Below are 20,119 nucleotides of genomic sequence, written 5' to 3' on the forward strand. Positions count from 1 at the left end.
TCAATGAATGGGGGTATACGCCGAGGGGCGCGTCGCCCCGCCCACCTTATCATAAGAACACTTGAAAACTGACTTTGGACTATTTCAACCCTTGATTTTCCACCCTTTATCCATCATCGCTTATAATACAGAGGAAGTTAAGTTTAAGAAATTTCAAGTGACGCCTCCAAGCTTCCCGTGACCTTTATTAATGATTTTTTGTCTCCTAAGTTGTCCCGTTATGTCAGGCTCTGGATCGTCCTGGCGTGGCGTCAGTCAGGACATAAGTGCAGGTATTTCTTTACTGAAGGTTCACGTACATTGAGGCTGTGCCAGAGTAGTGCGTCAAGACAGGCTGACCACACTCACCAACTATGGAGTCTAGCGTTGAGTTGTTTCGTTATGTGTGTCACGAACCTTTACTTAGAACCCTTTCTGTACATTGTTTTGTTAATTATTGAGGATAGTCATCCGCAAATAGTTTTCGGAACAAATGTTCAAAGCGCAACGCTTGAAAAACAAGAGATATAAATTTATTCTTATGATTGTCGCTTCCATCCTTTTGTTATCTATCTTTGGGAGTAGCTTATTACAGGTGTAGTTTTCTTTGAAAGATGCTAAATAGAAAATACTGTGGTATTTTTAAATCATTTGTGTGCAAGACTTATAAAAACTGGAACCAAATATTGCTGACAATATTTTAACCCATTATATGCCAGCCTGCGGTCGACTCTTTGATTGTAATCGACGAATGCGTCACTCATTCCTCAAAATGGGCCTACAGTGAAAACTTTTCGACGTTTATCAGCTCACCAAGACCTCTTTAACTATCAGTAAGGCTTCAGGGTGGGCTGCTTCATGTTGATTTTCATTAAAACGTATTTGTTTGAATTGTTTTAAAACTCAACGTTATTTGTTGGTTTGCTTATCATTAAATGTTATAATGATCGAAAATAATCGCTCTCCCTCCCTTCATATTGTACATGTAGATTACATTCCGCTCAGGCTATTGTGATCTTAAACCGATGGCCTGTGCTTTGTTAGATCCTTCAAACATCGGTTCCTACGGTGTTCTGCTTCGTAAACAAAAATTATCGCACGAGAATGGTGATCGCGGGGCCCCGAGTTCACGTCCTTGCCACGGCACCGGTATAAAAGCCCACGTGCGTCCAGCAGCGCGGACAGCCGCACCACTATAAAGGTCTGGCCGCGCCACACAGGCTGTGCAAACCGCCAGCGTGCCTCAAGAAACACTAGCGATGATTTTGGCACGAGTAAGGAAAAAAAATTAGTAGTGTTGCTGTTTTACTCAACGCCATGTCAACTGTGGCACTGATGGCTTGGGCTGACCTTCAGTACTGTCTTAGACGCTGTTTGTTCAGTGCTTCAGGATGGGTGTTTTTTTGGCTCATCTTTCAAATTGTCGGTAAAATAATTATCAAATTTCTTGAACAGCTTTCTCGATAAATATTCCTTTTTTGTTCTCCAATGAGTCACTGAACATTTAGCTTTTCAAAATCATGTTTGCAGTCACCAAAATCTCTTGATGGGGTTCATTTAGTAACATGTGTCTCCAATTTATGTGTGTGACTGTGTGTGTGTGTGTGTGTGTGTGTGTGTGTGTGTGTGTGTGTGTGTGTGTGTGTGTGTGTGTGTGGTGGGGTGGTCATGTGACCGTGGAGGTTTTGATCTCTGTGTGTGTGTATGGGTCCAAGGTACAAGGAATGGTAATTAATCATTATCTGATTGAATTTAAGAAGTATTTATGACATCAATGTATTTCTGATAGCATTTATAAGAAAAAAAATATATAGGAATATACAGAAAATATTTTCAGAATTCCTTCCATGACGTTTATCTGGGTATTGTATTTTATTACCTGCCCCGCTTTGGCAATGTGTAACACCACAGATGTGCCGCTAAAAAATGATGCAACAGATCTAATGCACTGACCCAAAAAGGCTCCGAGACCCGAAAACCTTCAGAAGGTCAAGGCTGCGAGGCGCCGATGAGCGCCCCTCCCCAAAGCCTCGACCTGCAGCCTCGTTACCCGCCGCTATAAAAGCCCGTCTGACGAAGGGTCCGGCACCAGTACCTCACCGGCACATCAACCATGAAGTTTGTGAGTGTTCGCTCCGGCGCTGCTGATTGTTGATAAATGACAGTGTTCTTTGCTGCTGAGAGACATCGGTCATGACATGATAATTTGCATGATTTGATTTGTTTCAAAAGAAAAGTATTTCAGTTTTGTTTGTTGTCAGTATATTACGAAGTTCATGCGGTTAACGAAGCATGAATTGCTTAATTTCCAGGTGATCCTCGCCGCCCTGGCCGCCGTGGCCCTCGCCGCCCCCAAGCCTGACTACGGCTCCTTTTCCGCCGAGAGCGCCGAGTTCATCCCCATCCTGAAGGACGAGCGTGTCCAGGAGGACGACGGCAGGTACAACCTGGACGTGGAGACCGGTAACGGCATCTTCCTCTCCCAGTCCGGCTCCCCCGACGGCCCCGACGGCGCCGTGGTCAAGTCCGGAGTCTACTCGTGAGTCACGCCTCACACAGTTACGCCTTTGAACAATGTCACAGCTGAACACCGCCATGTTGGGCGGGAATGGATTAATCAGTTTTATAATTGTACATTTGACTAACACACTCTTCCCACAGCTACACCGCCCCTGACGGCACACCCGTCGAGGTTAAGTTCGTCGCCGACGCCAACGGCTACCAGCCCCAGTCTGACCTGCTGCCCGTGGCCCCCGCCTTCCCCCACCCCATCCCCCAGTTCGTGCTGGACCAGATCGCCTTCGCCGCCGCCGAGGACGCCGCCCGCGACTCCTCCGAGGAGGGCTACAGCTACGCCTAAAGTGCATCCTCTTCTCTGCGCTGTGTTGTGATCCGTCTCGATGTATTTATTTATCTATTTATTTTGTAAATAAAATATCAGTCTTCATAAATGGTTTCCATCAACAAATCTCATCCGACATTTTCTCTTGTATACACAAGGATTTGAAGCAGAAATACTGTGCAGCAAGGGTCGAACTATCATAAACGACTCCTGAAAACTGACCTCATACCAATACGAGCCTTAATTCCCGCCCCCCATCCGTCATCCCGTACAGGACAGTGGAAGGGAAATTCATGACCTTCCACCTGACGCCTCCAAGCCTCTTTAGTGTTTTATTGTGTGTGTCTTGGAGTTGTCCTGTTATGTCAGGCTCTGGATCGTGACGGTATCAGTCAGGTATAAATAAAAGTATTACTTATGCTGCTGGAAGGGAAATATTTAACTGTGCCTTTGTATTGCTTCAAGTCAGGGTGACCAACCTCAAGAGTCATGGGATCCTGTGTTCAGTCGCTTCGTCACGTGTGTCACCCACACTTTGCTTACAACTGTGCACCAAGAGTTACTAGAATGTACACATTCTAGTACATTCTAGTACATTCTAGTGTACATTCTAGTAACTCTTGGTGCACAGTAGTCAATTGCTGAGGATGATCATACGCTAATAGTGTTCGGTACAAATGTCCGAAGATCAACGCTTGAAAAAACCATAGATAGAAGTTTGTTCTTGTGATTAATGCTTCCATCCTTTCCTTACCTATCTATGGGAGTACAGGTGCAGTTTTCGTTGCAAGATGCTACTGAGAAAATGCTGCTGCTTTTGTAAAGCCTTTATGCGCAAAACTTGTAAAAACTGGAACCAAAAAATACGTGACATGACTTGACCCCATTTGGTATATGCCAGTCTGCGACCGGCTGTTTGATTGTCACCGGCGCATGGAGTCCATTCCTCAGGATGGCCCGATACTGGAAGCTTTTAGACATTTATCCGCCGACAGACACCTCTCTAACTAACAGTAGGGCTTCAGGGTGGACTGCTAGACGTTGATAATTTCCTTTAAAAACTTTTCGTTTGCTTTATTTTAAAACTCCGTCGTATTTGTTAGTTTATATACGTTAATATATTATAATGATTATAAAGAATCACTTTTGCTTCATTTATTGTCCATGTAGAGTACATTCCTCTCAGGCTCTTGGGGCTATTTAGGCCGTAAAATGGTCTTTATATTGCTAGATCTTTCATACACCGCTCTGCACGGAATTCCGCTTTTGAAAATATAAATTGTCGCACGAAAATGGGGAGAGCGAGACCAGAGTTTGCTTCCCCGCAACGGCTCAAAACAGCAGCACAGCGTGCGTCAAGCAGCACGGACAGCCGCGTCGCAATAAAAGTGTGTGGGCCAGCACAGGCCGTGCAGTCCCGCAGCGTCTCTCAAGGAATACTAGCGATGCTTTGGCATGGTTAAGTAAAGATTGTGCAGTGCTGCTGTTTAAATCAACACCTTGTCAGTTGTGGCAATGGTGGCTTGGGGTGACCTTCATTACTGTCTCACACGCTGTTTGTTGAACGCCGATTATCATCAGTGGTTCAGGACACTGTTTAGTGTTTTTTGCTCGTCTTTTAAACCCTCAGTAAAACTATTTCCTCATTTCTGAAACAACGTTTAACTACCTGCCATCTCGATAAACCTTTCTCATTTTCTTCCGATGGGTTAATGAACAATTATTTTTTTAATTTTATCATTTGTCTTTGATCTGCCTCCCTTACTGTGAAAAAAATGTCATATGTATGTTTGCAGTAGCCAAGTTTCTTGGTGGTGAGCATTCTGTAACATGCGTCTCTAAACTGTGCGAGTGTGTGTGTGTGTGTGTGTGTGTGTGTGTGTGTGTGTGTGTGTGTGTGTGTGTGTGTGTGTGTGTGTGTGTGTGTGTGTGTGTGTGTGTGTGTGTGTGTGTGTGTGTGTGTGTGTGTGTGTGTGTGTGTGTGTGTGTGTGTGTGTGTGTGTGTGTGTGTGTGTGTGTGTGTGTGTGTGTGTGTGTGTGTGTGTGTGTGTGTGTGTGTGTGTGTGTGTGTGTGTGTGTGTGTGTGTGTGTGTGTGTGTGTGTGTGTGTGTGTGTGTGTGTGTGTGTGTGTGTGTGTGTGTGTGTGTGTGTGTGTGTGTGTGTGTGTGTGTGTGTGTGTGTGTGTGTGTGTGTGTGTGTGTGTGTGTGTGTGTGTGTGTGTGTGTGTGTGTGTGTGTGTGTGTGTGTGTGTGTGTGTGTGTGTGTGTGTGTGTGTGTGTGTGTGTGTGTGTGTGTGTGTGTGTGTGTGTGTGTGTGTGTGTGTGTGTGTGTGTGTGTGTGTGTGTGTGTGTGTGTGTGTGTGTGTGTGTGTGTGTGTGTGTGTGTGTGTGTGTGTGTGTGTGTGTATGTGTGTATGTGTGTGTGTGTGTATGTGTGTGTATGTGTGTATGTGTGTGTGTGTGTGTGTGTGTGTGTGTGTGTGTGTGTGTGTGTGTGTGTGTGTGTGTGTGTGTGTGTGTGTGTGTGTGTGTGTGTGTGTGTGTGCGTGCGTGCGTGCGTGCGTGCGTGCGTGCGTGCGTGTGTGTGTGTGTGTGTGTGTGTGTGTGTGTGGTAATGAATCGTTCATAAGAATCCTTTCAATAAATGTTTCCGACATAGAAGTACTGATGATGGTAATTCCAAAATAGATATATGTCAAAACTCGCTGTGACGCTAATTCATATTGTATGTTTATTACCTGTCCATTTCTAGTTGGCCCAATGTTTCAATGTGTAACACTACAGATGTATGGCTAAAAAAAATTGCAACAAATCTAATGCATTCACCCAGAAAGGCTCCGAGACCCGAGAACCTTCAGAAGGTCAGGGCCGCCAGCCGTCGATGAGCGCCCCTTCCCAAAGCCTCGACCAGCAGCCTCGTTACGCGCCGCTATAAAAGCCCGTCTGACGAAGGCTCCGGCACCAGTACCTCACCGGCACATCAACCATGAAGTTTGTGAGTGTTCGCTCCGGCGTTGCTTATTGTTAATTAATGACAGTGTTCTTTGCTGCTGAGAGACATCGGTCATGACATGATAATTTCCATTATTTAATTTGTTTCAAAAGAAGAGTAATTCATTTTTGTTTGTTCTCAATATATCATGAAGTTCATACGGTTAACGAAGCATGAATTGTTTAATTTCCAGGTGATCCTCGCCGCCCTGGCCGCCGTGGCCCTCGCCGCCCCCAAGCCTGACTACGGCTCTTTCTCCGCCGAGAGCGCCGAGTTCATCCCCATCCTGAAGGACGAGCGTGTCCAGGAGGACGACGGCAGGTACAACCTAGACATCGAGACCGGCAACGGCATCTTCCTCTCCCAGTCCGGCTCCCCCGACGGCCCCGACGGCGCCGTGGTCAAGTCCGGAGTCTACTCGTGAGTCACGCCTCAGCTCAGCCGCACTGCTCGCTAGGCGGCAGTGGCGGACGAATCTTGGCAATAAGTTTTGTGCATCTGTCATCGCAGCTGAGCCTCGGCTGACACACTGTCTTTCCTTCCACAGCTACACCGCCCCTGACGGCACACCCGTCGAGGTCAAGTTCGTCGCCGATGCCAACGGCTACCAGCCCCAGTCTGACCTGCTGCCCGTGGCCCCCGCCTTCCCCCACCCCATCCCCCAGTTCGTGCTGGACCAGATCGCCTTCGCCGCCGCCGAGGACGCCGCCCGCGACTCCTCCGAGGAGGGCTACAGCTACGCCTAAAGTGCATCCTCTTCTCTGCGCTGTGTTGTGATCCGTCTCGATGTATTTATTGATCTATTTATTTTGTAAATAAAATATCATTCATCATAAATGGTTTTCATCAACAAATCTCACCCGGCATTTTCACTTCTATCTTTAAGTAACAATTTAAAGCAGAAATGCTCTGCAGCACAGTTCGACATATCATAAGGGACACTCGAAAACTGACCTTAGACCAATTCAAGCCTTGAACTGCCGCCCTCCATCCGTCATCCCGTACAGGACAGTGGCAGGGAAATTTACGACATTCCAAGTGACGCCTCCAAGCCTCTCGTGACCTTCAGTGTTTTATTGTGTGTCTTGAGTTGTCCAGCTATGTCAGGCTCTGGGTCGTGCTGGCGTCAGTCGTGCCATAAGTACTGGTATTTCTCTACTGAAGGTATACGTACATTGAGGCTGTTCCAAAGTAATGCTACAAGACAGCCTGATCGAACTCATGTATTGTAGAATCTGGTGTTCAGTAGTCTCGTGAGGGGCGTCACCAACTCGATACTTACAAGTCTTAGGGCACATTGGTTAATTGCTGGGAACGGGTAACTGATAATAATATCCGAAATTTTTTAACTGCAACATTCTTAAAAAGAAGAAAAAGACGAATCATTGTACTTCCATGTTTAAAAATTTTCTTTCTCTCTCTCTCTCTCTCTCTCTCTCTCTCTCTCTCTCTCTCTCTCTCTCTCTCTCTCTCTCTCTCTCTCTCTCTCTCTCTCTCTCTCTCTCTCTCTCTCTCTCTCTCTCTCTCTCTCTCTCTCTCTCTCTCTCTCTCTCTCTCTCTCTCTCTCTCTCTCTCTCTCTCTCTCTCTCTCTTTTTATTTATACAGATTACACGTTTATATTACAGAGATCAATGTAGTGCACATTACACACAGTTACAGTGTTTTCAGGCCAAAGGAAACATGTTTAGTGTTCCCTATCTGAAGGCCCAACTCTGATGCCTGGGCATTTCATGACGGCACCCACGCGTTCACCAGCTCCTTGAAGCGCTGCACAGTCATGTTCTCCAGGCATTGCTGCGAGGCAAGCAGTCCATTCCACCAGGTTGCATAGGTGTTGATGAACTGCTTCTGGTGATGCCACGTTCTGCAGCGGGGCTGCAGCAGCTCTGCGGGAACTCGGGAGACTGACCTGGTGGCTACCTTGGCCCGCCAGAGGGGCTGCCTCAGAGCCTGGAGGTGATAGACCCGCTGATAATGTACTTTGTACATCACCGTGAGCCCCACCACGTCACGGCGGTGCTGGAGGCTGCAGAGTCCCGGATGCTGCTGCATGCTGCCGCTGTCCCAGATCAGCCTCGCTGCGCGGCCCTGTACCTTGTCGAGGAGGACGAGGTGTTTGTGAGTCGCGCCTCCCCACGCCAGGCACGCGTACTCCAAGGACGAACGAACTTGCGCCTTATAGAGTATCTGGAGCCCCTTGCTGTCAAGCTTCCCCGAGCCCTCTCTGGCGAGTCGCTCGATGTGGGATTTGAAGGTTAGCTTCCTGTCGTCAGTAACCCCCAAAATATCCACCTCTTCCTGGGACGCCAGTGCCTTTCCTTGGAAGGCCAGGGGCAGGGGCTCACTCGACCCCCCCCCCCTCTCTCTCTCTCTCTCTCTCTCTCTCTCTCTCTCTCTCTCTCTCTCTCTCTCTCTCTCTCTCTCTCTCTCTCTCTCTCTCTCTCTCTCTCTCTCTCTCTCTCTCTCTCTCTCTCTCTCTCTCTCTCTCTCTCTCTCTCTCTCTCTCTCTCTCTCTCTCTCTCTCTCTCTCTCTCTCTCTCTCTCTCTCTCTCTCTCTCTCTCTCTCTCTCTCTCTCTCTCTCTCTCTCTCTCTCTCTCTCTCTCTCTCTCTCTCTCTCTCTCTCTCTCTCTCTCTCTCTCTCTCTCTCTCTCTCTCTCTCTCTCTCTCTCTCTCTCTCTCTCTCTCTCTCTCTCTCTCTCTCTCTCTCTCTCTCTCTCTCTCTCTCTCATTTTCCTGCACTGTAGTCATTTCCCGTTGTGCGGTTTCACATAGCAATGCAATTATAACCACACCGCGGCTGCATATTATAATCTTGATCTTACCATTCATATTATCACCATTCTTAGTATCTCCTCAGCCATGTAGTTAAATACGTTATTATTAGCTGGCAGCAACCCAAGACATTTTCAAGTTATCTTTCTCATATGCTTTTCTGGAGCAAGTTGTTGTTACTCAATATCCCTTTAAGGTCTTTCATCTTTTCCTTGGCTAAGTGTTTCTCTCTATATATTATACACCCGTCTGTGTGTGGAATATTCTGCTCCATACTTGTCCATTTCTGAAACATGACATCTCTTAGCATGAAAAACCGCTTGTGTATGTCTCTCTGTGTGTAATACACCACGACCTGATCACGTGTTGGACTCATAATCGTCAGCAGGTACCCTCCCTACATGAGCAAGTGCTCTTTATCGTCGATCTATGGGTGTAGTGGCAGGACCACACACACCACACACCCCATCCCCCTTGCTCATGGGGGACAGTAACCACTCCTAGTCAAAAGAAAGAATCCGCCCTGAGCGGGCTCGAACCGCTGCCCTGTCAGACCGTGAAGCCTGGCACCGCACCGCTCTGCTAGTTGCACCACGGAGTGGTGTGTGTGTGTGTGTGTGTGTGTTTTACGTTGTTGCCTATTGCGCCGGTAGGCATCTTCCCGGTGGGGCCTGTTGGTCGGCCCAAGGCTTCTTCCAGGTGGGGCCTGATGGTCGGCCCAGCCCGTTCTGGCGCAGGCGAGTGTTTATAGTGGCGCCATCTTGCATTGGCTCATGCTGCCCCCCGGAACTCGTTCTTGATTCATTGGACGGCTTCCTCTAGAGTCCGGGTTGATGGGTGGTCTTCAGGACAGCATGTGGGTAGTTTTAAGCCACTCGGCGGTGACTGAAAAATCCGAGTGGTAGCGTGGGGATTCGAACCCGCGTCGTCCATCACGCGGTGAAAGAGGGCCCAGTACGCTACCAGTTCGGCCACCGCCTACCCGTGTGTGTGTGTGTGTGTGTGTGTGTGTGTGTGTGTGTGTGTGTGTGTGTGTTGGTGGGTGTTTGTTTGTTTGTGTGTGTGTGTGTGTGTGTGTGTGTGTGTGTGTGTGTGTGTGTGTGTGTGTGTGTGTGTGTGTGTGTGTGTGTGTGTGTGTGTGTGTGTGTGTGTGTGTGTGTGTGTGTGTGTGTGCGCTCACCTATCAAGTTATCTACTGTAACAGTGGATCTAGAACAGGTTGTATGCTGTGTTTTCCTTAGAGTTGACCAGCGAACAAAACATTCCCCGTACACGAAAAATATCCGACAAACTCACGACCAGTTAGCGCCACTCTCTCTGTCCAAGGGAACGCATTTAGTGGTACAGCGTCGTGTAGATCAGGGTCAAGGAAGCAAGATCATAATATATAAAAATGAATTCTGAATACATTTGCCTTCAAGAAGTTGACAGTATGACAGTTATTTTATAGGAGTGCCGTTGATACTATTTCGAGTAAGTTTGACGAGTTTCACAAAAAAATGCGGTCAGTATTCACACTTTCACATTTACATCGATATTTTTTTGCCAGTTATCCCGCTGCTGCGGCCAGCAACACGACATTTGAGGAAAAAATATTAGACCAGCTACTCCTATTCACCTGACCCAGAAATGCTACGAGACCCGAGAACTTTCAGAAGGTCAAGGCTGCGAGGAGCCGATGATCGTCCCTCCCTAAAGCCCAGACCAGCAGCCTCGTTACGCGCCGCTATAAAAGCCCGTCTGACGAAGGCTCCGGCACCAGTACCTCACCGGCACATCAACCATGAAGTTTGTGAGTGTTCGCTCCGGCGCTGCTGATTGTTAATCATTGAGAGTGTTCTTTGCTGCTGAGAGACATCGGTCATGGCATGATAATTTGCATGGTTTGATTTGTTTCTGTGAGGTGTTTCTTTTTTGTTTGTTGTCAGAATATTGCGAAGTTCATGCGGTTATGAAACCATGAACTGTTTAATTCCAGGTGATCCTCGCCGCCCTGGCCGCCGTGGCCCTCGCCGCCCCAAGGCCTGACAAGCCTACCTACGGCTCCTTCTCCGCCGAGAGCGCCGAGTTCATCCCCATCTTGAAGGACGAGCGTGTCCAGGAGGACGACGGCAGGTACAACCTGGATATCGAGACCGGCAACGGCATCTTCCTCTCCCAGTCCGGCTCCCCCGACGGCCCCGACGGCGCCGTGATCAAGTCCGGAGTCTACTCGTGAGTCACGCCTCACACAGTTGCGCCTTTGAACAATGTCACAGCTGAACACCGCCATGTTGGGGCGGGAATGGATTAATCAGTGTTATAATTGTACCTTTGACTAACACACTCTTCCCACAGCTACACCGCCCCTGATGGCACACCCGTCGAGGTCAAGTTCGTCGCCGACGCCAACGGCTACCAGCCCCAGTCTGACCTGCTGCCCGTGGCCCCCGCCTTCCCCCACCCCATCCCCCAGTTCGTGCTGGACCAGATCGCCTTCGCCGCCGCCGAGGACGCCGCCCGCGACTCCTCCGAGGAGGGCTACAGCTACGCCTAAAGTGCATCCTCTTCTCTGCGCTGTGTTGTGATCCGTCTCGATGTATTTATTGATCTATTTATTTTGTAAATAAAATATCATTCATCATAAATGGTTTTCATCAACAAATCTCACCCGGCATTTTCACTTCTATCTTTAAGTAACAATTTAAAGCAGAAATGCTCTGCAGCACAGTTCGACATATCATAAGGGACACTCGAAAACTGACCTTAGACCAATTCAAGCCTTGAACTGCCGCCCTCCATCCATCATCCCGTACAGGACAGTGGCAGGGAAATTTATGAGCTAATTCCAAGTAACGCCTCCAAGCCTCTCGTGACCTTTTGTGTTTTATTGTGTGTCTTGAGTTGTCCGGCTGTGTCAGGCTCTGGATCGTGATGGCGTCAGTCAGTTCATAAGTACTGGCGTTTCTTTACTGAAGCGACAGATATTTTGACGCCGTACCAAGGTAGTGCTTCAAGACAGTCTGACCAAACTCATGAACTGTGGAATCTGGCGTCCACTTGTGTCGTCCGGGGCATCACCAGCCCTTGACTTACTCACCTTGCTGTACATTTGTTAATTACCGAGGACAGCTAACTGATAATAATATCCGGAAGATTTATTTTACTCTAAAAATCCTAAATAAACAAGATGTATCATTATACTTTCATGTTTAAAAAACTCCTTCTTCTTCCTTACATCTATTGGAGTACCTCATGCATTTTTTTATGTTAAAAAGTATTATGGTTCTATGCGAAGAGCCTTTATGTGTTCATTAATGATATTAATGAAAAAAATATATTGCTAAACCTTCTGTCTACCACAATCTCCGATCAAAACGCAGACACTTTTTTGTCTATAGCGCCGGTAAGCTGTGTTGAGGGGGCCCTTGGGCGATCCTAGTCCGCTATTGGCGCATGGGCATATTATTGATAGTGGCTGCCGTGATATATGACGCGATAAATGACTTATGTATTTACCTAGTTAAAATATACAGGATTTAACGTAAGCTTTTGTTGTACAGTCTCCATATTTTCTTTCGTCTAACTTTGCTTTGAATTTATCGATGTCCATAGGCTCAACACTCTCCTCCTCCAGACTAACACATGTTTCAACATTTCTACACCTGCTGAGAAAGCCGATCATCTTTAGCTCCCTTCTGCATCATTCCTTCCTTATACGTTCATGTTCCTCGCCCTTCTAATATCCAGCACCAGCTAGCCCCCCTTGTATGCATGCCGGTGGCTCCTTGAGAGTTTGAATAATTAGGTCCCCTCTGTGTTTCTTCTTTCCTGCAGTGTAAGCAACTACTGTGTGCGCGGTTTCTCATGATAATGCAGTTCTCTTAAGATCGGTGTTATTTTTGTTGCTACTCTTTGCGCCTTGTGTGTGCGTCCCTTCAGATGAGGTAACCACACCACGGCCGCATATAATAATGTTGATTTTTTGGTTATCAACGGTCTTATAATCTCCATATTTACGCTCTTTAGGCCTCGCGTTCTTTCTACTTTTGTTCAGAGCAGCTACTAGTGGGCTCTATTTGTTGTTGTTGATGGTATCCTCCTGCCCTTGAGCCGCCTCCCTTGCTGCAAAAAAAAAAATAGAATGGTCAGCAACACGACATTCTCCATTTATCTTATTCGTATGCTTTTCTGGAGCAAGTTCTTGTTATCCATGTATTCCTTTATGGTCTTTCATCTTTTGCTTTGCTGAGTGTCTCTCCCTCTATATTATACACACGTCTGGGTGTGTGTTCTTCTCCATACTTGCCCATTTCTTAAACATGACATCTCTTAGTGTAAAAATTCCCTTTTTTGTGTGTGTCTGTGTGTATGTGTGTGTGTGTGTGTGTGTGTGTGTGTGTGTGTGTGTGTGTGTGTGTGTGTGTGTGTGTGTGTGTGTGTGTGTGTGTGTGTGTGTGTGTGTGTGTGTGTGTGTGTGTGTGTGTGTGTGTGTGTGTGTGTGTGTGTGTGTGTGTGTGTGTGTGTGTGTGTGTGTGTGTGTGTGTGTGTGTGTGTGTGTGTGTGTGTGTGTGTGTGTGTGTGTGTGTGTGTGTGTGTGTGTGTGTGTGTGTGTGTGTCATAGGGATGGTAACTTATCATTTATAAATTTAATTTCAAGGAGGATTTCTGACAACGATGTACTGCTGAGAGTATTTACAAAAATAAAAAGGTATGGTAGTATACAAAAAGTATTGTCAAAATTCGCGCTATGACGTTTCCCTGGGTATTCTATTTTTATAACCTGCCCCGCTTTTGTAACGTGTAATACGACAGATGTGAGGCTAAAAAATGGTGCATCAGATCTAATGCACTGACCCAGAAAGGCAGCGAGAACCTTGAGAAGGTCAAGGCTACGAGGAGCCGATGAGCGTCCCTCCCCAAAGCCTCGACCAGCAGCCTCGTTACGCGCCGCTATAAAAGCCCGTCTGACGAAGGCTCCGGCACCAGTACCTCACCGGCACATCAACCATGAAGTTTGTGAGTGTTCGCTCCGGCGCTGCTGATTGTTGATAAATGAAAGTGTTCTTTGCTGCTGAGAGACATCGGTCATGGCATGATGATTTACATATTTAGTTTTGTTTCTGTGAAGAGTATTTCCTTTTTGTTTGTTCTCAGTATATCACGAAGCTCATACGGCTGACAAAGCATGAATTGTTTGATTTCCAGGTGATCCTCGCCGCCCTGGCCGCCGTGGCCCTCGCCGCCCCAAGGCCTGACAAGCCTACCTACGGCTCCTTCTCCGCCGAGAGCGCCGAGTTCATCCCCATCCTGAAGGACGAGCGTGTCCAGGAGGACGACGGCAGGTACAACCTGGACGTGGAGACCGGCAACGGCATCTTCCTCTCCCAGTCCGGCTCCCCCGACGGTCCCGACGGCGCCGTGGTCAAGTCTGGAGTCTACTCGTGAGTCACGCCTCACACAGTTACGCCTTTGAACAGCTGAACACAGCTATGCCTGTATTTCCATGTTTCCATGTTGGACGGGAATGGATTAATCAGTGTTATAATTGTACCTTTGACTAACACACTCTTCCCACAGCTACACCGCCCCTGACGGCACACCCGTCGAGGTCAAGTTCGTCGCCGACGCCAACGGCTACCAGCCCCAGTCTGACCTGCTGCCCGTGGCCCCCGCCTTCCCCCACCCCATCCCCCAGTTCGTGCTGGACCAGATTGCCTTCGCCGCCGCCGAGGACGCCGCCCGCGACTCCTCCGAGGAGGGCTACAGCTACGCCTAAAGTGCATCCTCTTCTCTGCGCTGTGTTGTGATCCGTCTCGATGTATTTATTTATCTATTTATTTTGTAATTAAAATATCAGTCTTCATAAATGGTTTTCATCAACAAATCTCACCCGGCATTTTCTCTTCTATACACAAGGATTTGAAGCAGAAATACTGTTTAACAAGGGTCGACATGTCATAAACGTCACCTGAAAACTGACCTCATATAGGGTAGGCGGTGGCTGAGTGGATAGCGTGACGGCGCCGCGTCCAGAATGACACGGGATCGCGCCCCACCCAGTGCCACAAGCTGGGATTTTTCAGTCACCGCCGAGTGGCCTAAGATTACCCACATGCTGTGCAGAAGACCACCTATCGACTCGGACTCTAGATTCTAGATCAAAGATGAGCTCTTGCCAATGCAAGATGGTGCCACTATAAACACTTGCCCGCGCCACAACGGGCTGGGCTATACCATCAGGACCCTCCAAGCAAGCCTACCGGCGCTATAGGCGAAACCGAAAAAAAAAAAAAGATCAATTCGAGCCTTGATGTCCTGTCCCCATCCGTCACCCCGTTCAGCACAGTGGCCGGGAAATATATGACCTTCCAAGTGATGCCACCAAACCTCTTATGACCTTTAGTGTTTTACTGTGTGTGTCTTGAGTTGCCCCGTTCTCTTTACTGAAGGGACACGTACACTGAAACTGTGCCAAGGCATTGCTTCATGACAGGCTGACCAAACTCATGTACCAAGGAGTCTGGCGTTCAAGTGTTTCGTTATTTGTGTCACCAGCTCTTACTTTCTGGACATTGGTTAATTATTGAGGATAGGAAACTGCTAATAATATCTGAAAGCTTTTTTTTCCTACAACCTTCTTAAATATACAAGACGTATCATTATACTTCCATGTTTAAAAGTTCCTTCCATTCAGTCTATGTGAGTAACTTCTGCATTTCTTAGGTTTGAAATATATTATGGTTCTATAAGAAAAGCCTTTATGTGTTCAATTATGAAATTTATGAAAATTTTATAATGAAGATCTTTCTCCTTCCTACCAGCATCTCCTACCAAACCAGCAAAGATACTTTTTTGTGCTGCCTGATAGCAGCGATAGACTGTCGTGATTGGGCGACTCCGGGCCGTTAGTGGCGCAGGCGAATTTTATTTATAGTGGCGGCCGTGATATATGACGTGTGTCTTTACCTAGTTGTGATACAGAGGATTCGACCTAGACTTCTGTTGCTCCGTCTCCATATCTTCTTTCGTCCAACTTTGTTTCGAATTATTGATGATCAAAGGTTTAACATTTTCTATGTCCAGACTGCAACATTTACCAATAAATCTACACGTACTGGGAAAGCCGAACTTTTTTACATTCTTTCTGCATCATTCCTTCTTCAATACACGTTCATGTTCCTTGCCCTTCTAATATCTATTGATTGCAAACTTAACGTGTGTGTGTGTGTGTGTGTGTGTGTGTGTGTGTGTGTGTGTGTGTGTGTGTGTGTCACATATCGAGCTATACAACAATGGCTCTGGAGCAGGTTACATGCTGTCCTCTCCTCTAAGTTGACCAGCGAACAAAACATTCCCCGTACACCAAAAATATCCGACAAACTCACGACCAGTTGGCGCCACTCTCTGTCCGAGGGAACGCATTTTGTGGTACAGCGTCGTGTAACTCAAGGCCACGGAAGCAAGACCATAATATATAGAAAATAATTTTTATAACGTTTGCCTTCAAGAAGTTACGAGTATGACAGTTATTTCATAGGAGTGCCGTTGATACTATTTCGAATAAGTTTGACGAGTTTCACAAGAAAATGTGGTCAATCTTCGCGCTTTGACATTAACATCGATAAAGTTTTTTTTTTATCCGCTATCCCGTTGCCGCGGCCAGCAACACGACATATGAGGAAAGAAAATTAGAGCAGTTACTTCAATGCTCCTGACCCAGAAATGCTACGAGACCCGAGAACTTTCAGAAGGTCAAGGCTGCGAGGAGCCGATGAGCGCCCCTCCCCAAAGCCCCGACCAGCAGCCTCATTACGCGCCGCTATAAAAGCCCGTCTGACGAAGGCTCCGGCACCAGTACCTCACCGGCACATCAACCATGAAGTTTGTGAGTGTTCGCTCCGGCGCTGCTGATTGTTGATAAATGAAAGTGTTCTTTGCTGCTGAGAGACATCGGTCATGGCATGATGATTTACATATTTAGTTTTGTTTCTGTGAAGAGTATTTCCTTTTTGTTTGTTCTCAGTATATCATGAAGTTCATACGGCTGACAAAGCATGAATTGTTTGATTTCCAGGTGATCCTCGCCGCCCTGGCCGCCGTGGCCCTCGCCGCCCCAAGGCCTGACAAGCCTACCTACGGCTCCTTCTCTGCCGAGAGCGCCGAGTTCATCCCCATCTTGAAGGACGAGCGTGTCCAGGAGGACGACGGCAGGTACAACCTGGATATCGAGACCGGCAACGGCATCTTCCTCTCCCAGTCCGGCTCCCCCGACGGCCCCGACGGCGCCGTGGTCAAGTCCGGAGTCTACTCGTGAGTCACGCCTCACACAGTTACGCCTTTGAATAATGTCACAGCTGAACACCGCCATGTTGGGCGGGAATAGATTAATCAGTGTTATAATTGTACCTTTGACTAACACACTCTTCCCACAGCTACACCGCCCCTGACGGCACACCCGTCGAGGTCAAGTTCGTCGCCGACGCCAACGGCTACCAGCCCCAGTCTGACCTGCTGCCCGTGGCCCCCGCCTTCCCCCACCCCATCCCCCAGTTCGTGCTGGACCAGATCGCTAAGGCCGCCGCCGAGGACGCCGCCCGCGACTCCTCCGAGGAGGGCTACAGCTACGCCTAAAGTGCATCCTCTTCTCTGCGCTGTGTTGTGATCCGTCTAGATGTATTTATTGATCTATTTATTTTGTAATTAAAATAAATGTCAACCTTTTAAATTGTATTTCATTTGCGAATAATTTTTACTTGTACATCACATCCCTGTATTCGTCACTCTTAGCTTAGTCTCACTTACCTTCAGCATCGACTTCCATTTCCATCCCTTTCTCTTTTAGTTTATTTAGTTGATGCTGGAACATATTTCATAAGTACTTCATTAATCGTTTGAATGCTTCTTTTTCACATACCACTTTTTACGTTACTTTTTCATTCATTCTTAGTGAGCCGCTAAAACGTAGTGAACACACACACACACACACACACACACACACACACACACGCACGCACGCACGCACACACACACACACACACACACACACACACACACACACACACACACACACACACACACACACACACACACACACACACACACACACACACACACACACATTTATACTGGTTTTTGTTTCTCTGATTTTCATACTTTTTTCCCTCTACTTTGACATTTTTGTTGTTGTTTTTTACTTTCCTGTTTATGATTGAGCTTCCCGAACCAACCTATCTTCTTTTAACTTATCCGTTGCATTGTTGGCATTTCTTCGTTTGTCATCAGTTTGAGGTTAACATTTAATTTTGGTTGTCAGTTTTCTTCCTGTTCCATTGCTTATTCAAACGGCTCTTAGCTCCCAGTGATGCTGAGGGATTGAGCGTCTGTCTATGCCCACGTCTTGAAGATTTAAAGGATTATTAATTCTAAAAATATATGAGAGAGAGAGAGAGAGAGTTACAGTTACAGTTACAGTTACGGTTCGGCCTTGTTAACTGGTATGGAGTATTTCACTTGAGCAATAGCAAAAGGATTGAAAATAGAACTTCCTTACACACACACACACACACACACACACACACATCTGGGCAGCATGTGGGGAATCTTCCGACACTTGGCTATGGTTGAAAAATCAGCGTGTTTCGGTGGGACTCGAACCTATGTCCACGGGCTCACCACGCCCGCACGCTGACCATTCGGCCACCGCCTGGCGAGGAGCAAGCGCTGGAAAGCCTTCTACCGTCCCCTCTCACAGGTTAATAGCGTATTGATGCTCATTTGTGGCCTCGCAATCGAGATTCATAATCAGTTTCCGTTGTACAGACGAACATTATAGATTCGACTTCTGACAGGAATCCCTCTCTCGTGTTACCTCTCTCAAGTACCGCGGAAATATCTTCCTACCACAATGTTGTGGAGAGCAGAAGTGTGACACAGCAAAACTACGATTCTGCATAAAATGAAAGCAACAAGTAGAAAAAAATCTCTTACAATGATTGCATCGACATTAAATCGTTGTGTATCGTCATTTCAGCAGACCGTGGAAAAGATTTAATAAACAACGAGGAATGAAAACATCGCCATCTGAGCCCCTGATGCAACACTTACAACTGTTCTCTCACATTAACAAGATGAAAAAATATATATAAGCTGTCATTTATATTTTTTAAGTAACGTAATAGGTCGGTAATTCTACAACATTCAAAAGCAAAGTATAATATCACTATTTATTTATAAAATAAATAAATAAATACATCGGAAGAGCACATGCCGTTTAACATTCAGATTATACAATCTAATCGTATCTGTAACCCTCCTCGGAGGAGTCAAAGTCACCGCGGGCGCGGGCGGCGTCCTCCTCGGCGGCCTTAGCGATCTGGTCCAGCACGAACTGGGGGATGGGGTGGGGGAAGGCGGGGGCCACGGGCAGCAGGTCAGACTCGGGCTGGTAGCCGTTACCGTCGGCGACGAACTTGACTACGACGGGTGTGCCGTCAGGGGCGGTGTAGCTGTGGGAAGAGTGTGTTAGTCAAAGGTACAATTATAACACTGATTAATCCATTCCCGCCCCAACATGGCGGTGTTCAGCTGTGAAATTTTTCATAGGGTGTAACTGTGCTAAGGCGTGACTCACGAGTAGACTCCGGACTTGACAACGGAACCGTCGGGGCCGTCGGGGGAGCCGGACTGGGAGAGGAAGATGCCGTTGCCGGTCTCCACGTCCAGGTTGTACCTGCCGTCGTCCTCCTGGACACGCTCGTCCTTCAGGATGGGGATGAACTCGGCGCTCTCGGCGGAGGCACCATAGGGCTTGTCGGGCCTGGGGGCGGCGAGGGCCACGGCGGCCAGGGCGGCGAGGATCACCTGAAAATGGAAATGAGATATTATATTTAGGAAACCCTACATTTTCTCCCTCTATCTATCTATATATCTATCTTTTTATTAGTTCCAGCGCCTGTCGGCTCACAGGTCGTCACCATGTGCAACATGTGTTCGAAATATAATTACATGTAGCTATAGTTTGTCAATTTGATATTTATCTACAGCAGCATTTAAATTACAATGGAATTTTGTTTTCTAATTTTCTTTTTGGGATAGGTGATTTCTGTGTGTGTGTGTGTGTGTGTGTGTGTGTGTGTGTGTGTGTGTGTGTGTGTGTGTATGTGTGTACGTAGTGGGAATGAGAAGGGACGAGGAGGTCTTAGCCGAGAACACTTACAAACTTCATGTTGAGAGTTCTTGGAAGAAACTGGTGTCGGGTCCTCGGCGGGCTTGGCTTTTATAGGTCGGCGTAGCAGCGGCACCTTCCCTTTCCGCTGAACCCACCGACTGGCGGCCAGGCGGCGGCTCGACCCTGACCTTCACGAGGGTTGGCCCCGCCTCGCCTGACCACACCTGCCGGCTGGGGGCTGTGACCACTTACGTCATTCCTGGCACTCACTTAGCATGTTCGTACACCATAATGTGTGTGTGTGTGTGTGTGTGTGTGTGTGTGTGTGTGTGTGTGTGTGTGTGTGTGTGTTAGAACGGTGTCACTCATTAGCATCAGAGAGAG

The 20,119-nt window shown here is 47.4% G+C and overlaps 2 protein-coding genes across 18 annotated transcripts in view; one reads left to right on the forward strand and one right to left on the reverse strand.

Moving 5' to 3' along the window:
• Positions 1–17,293, forward strand: part of LOC126987698 (cuticle protein AMP1A-like) — a 49,620-nt gene extending 32,327 nt beyond the window's left edge. For 2 of the 17 annotated variants that reach the window (XM_050844873.1, XM_050844870.1), the window contains exons 2-3: positions 6,006–6,232; positions 6,360–6,649. In XM_050844873.1, coding sequence (XP_050700830.1) covers positions 6,006–6,232; positions 6,360–6,558 — 426 coding nt within the window. In that variant the 3' untranslated portion in view covers positions 6,559–6,649. Of the gene's footprint in view, positions 1–2,066; positions 2,102–5,653; positions 5,816–6,005; positions 6,233–6,359; positions 6,650–10,225; positions 10,379–10,564; positions 10,801–10,923; positions 11,214–13,492; positions 13,585–13,773; positions 14,010–14,145; positions 14,436–16,365; positions 16,454–16,642; positions 16,879–17,000 lie in introns of those variants that run through there. The other 15 variants (XM_050844875.1, XM_050844888.1, XM_050844847.1 and 12 more) reach the window with 15 other exon arrangements.
• A 1,484-nt stretch (positions 17,294–18,777) lies between these two features.
• LOC126987697 (cuticle protein AMP1A-like) lies at positions 18,778–19,905 on the reverse strand. The gene is made up of 3 exons (XM_050844839.1): positions 19,784–19,905; positions 19,199–19,428; positions 18,778–19,073 (listed from the first exon to the last, which is right to left on the reverse strand). Exons 1-3 carry the CDS (start codon positions 19,790–19,792, stop codon positions 18,860–18,862), a joined length of 453 nt encoding a protein of 150 aa, XP_050700796.1. The 5' UTR covers positions 19,793–19,905; the 3' UTR covers positions 18,778–18,859.
• Positions 19,906–20,119: the final 214 nt, after the last annotated feature.

Source organism: Eriocheir sinensis, chromosome 66 (genome assembly GCF_024679095.1).
Source record: "Eriocheir sinensis breed Jianghai 21 chromosome 66, ASM2467909v1, whole genome shotgun sequence".
Taxonomy (NCBI): domain Eukaryota; kingdom Metazoa; phylum Arthropoda; class Malacostraca; order Decapoda; family Varunidae; genus Eriocheir; species Eriocheir sinensis.

Bases quoted from the DNA above. Each gene is read 5' to 3' on its own strand.
- LOC126987697 (XM_050844839.1), bottom strand. The intron at 19,074-19,198 runs GTGAGTCACGCC...CTCTTCCCACAG, and splicing joins GTCAAGTCCGGAGTCTACTC to CTACACCGCCCCTGACGGCA.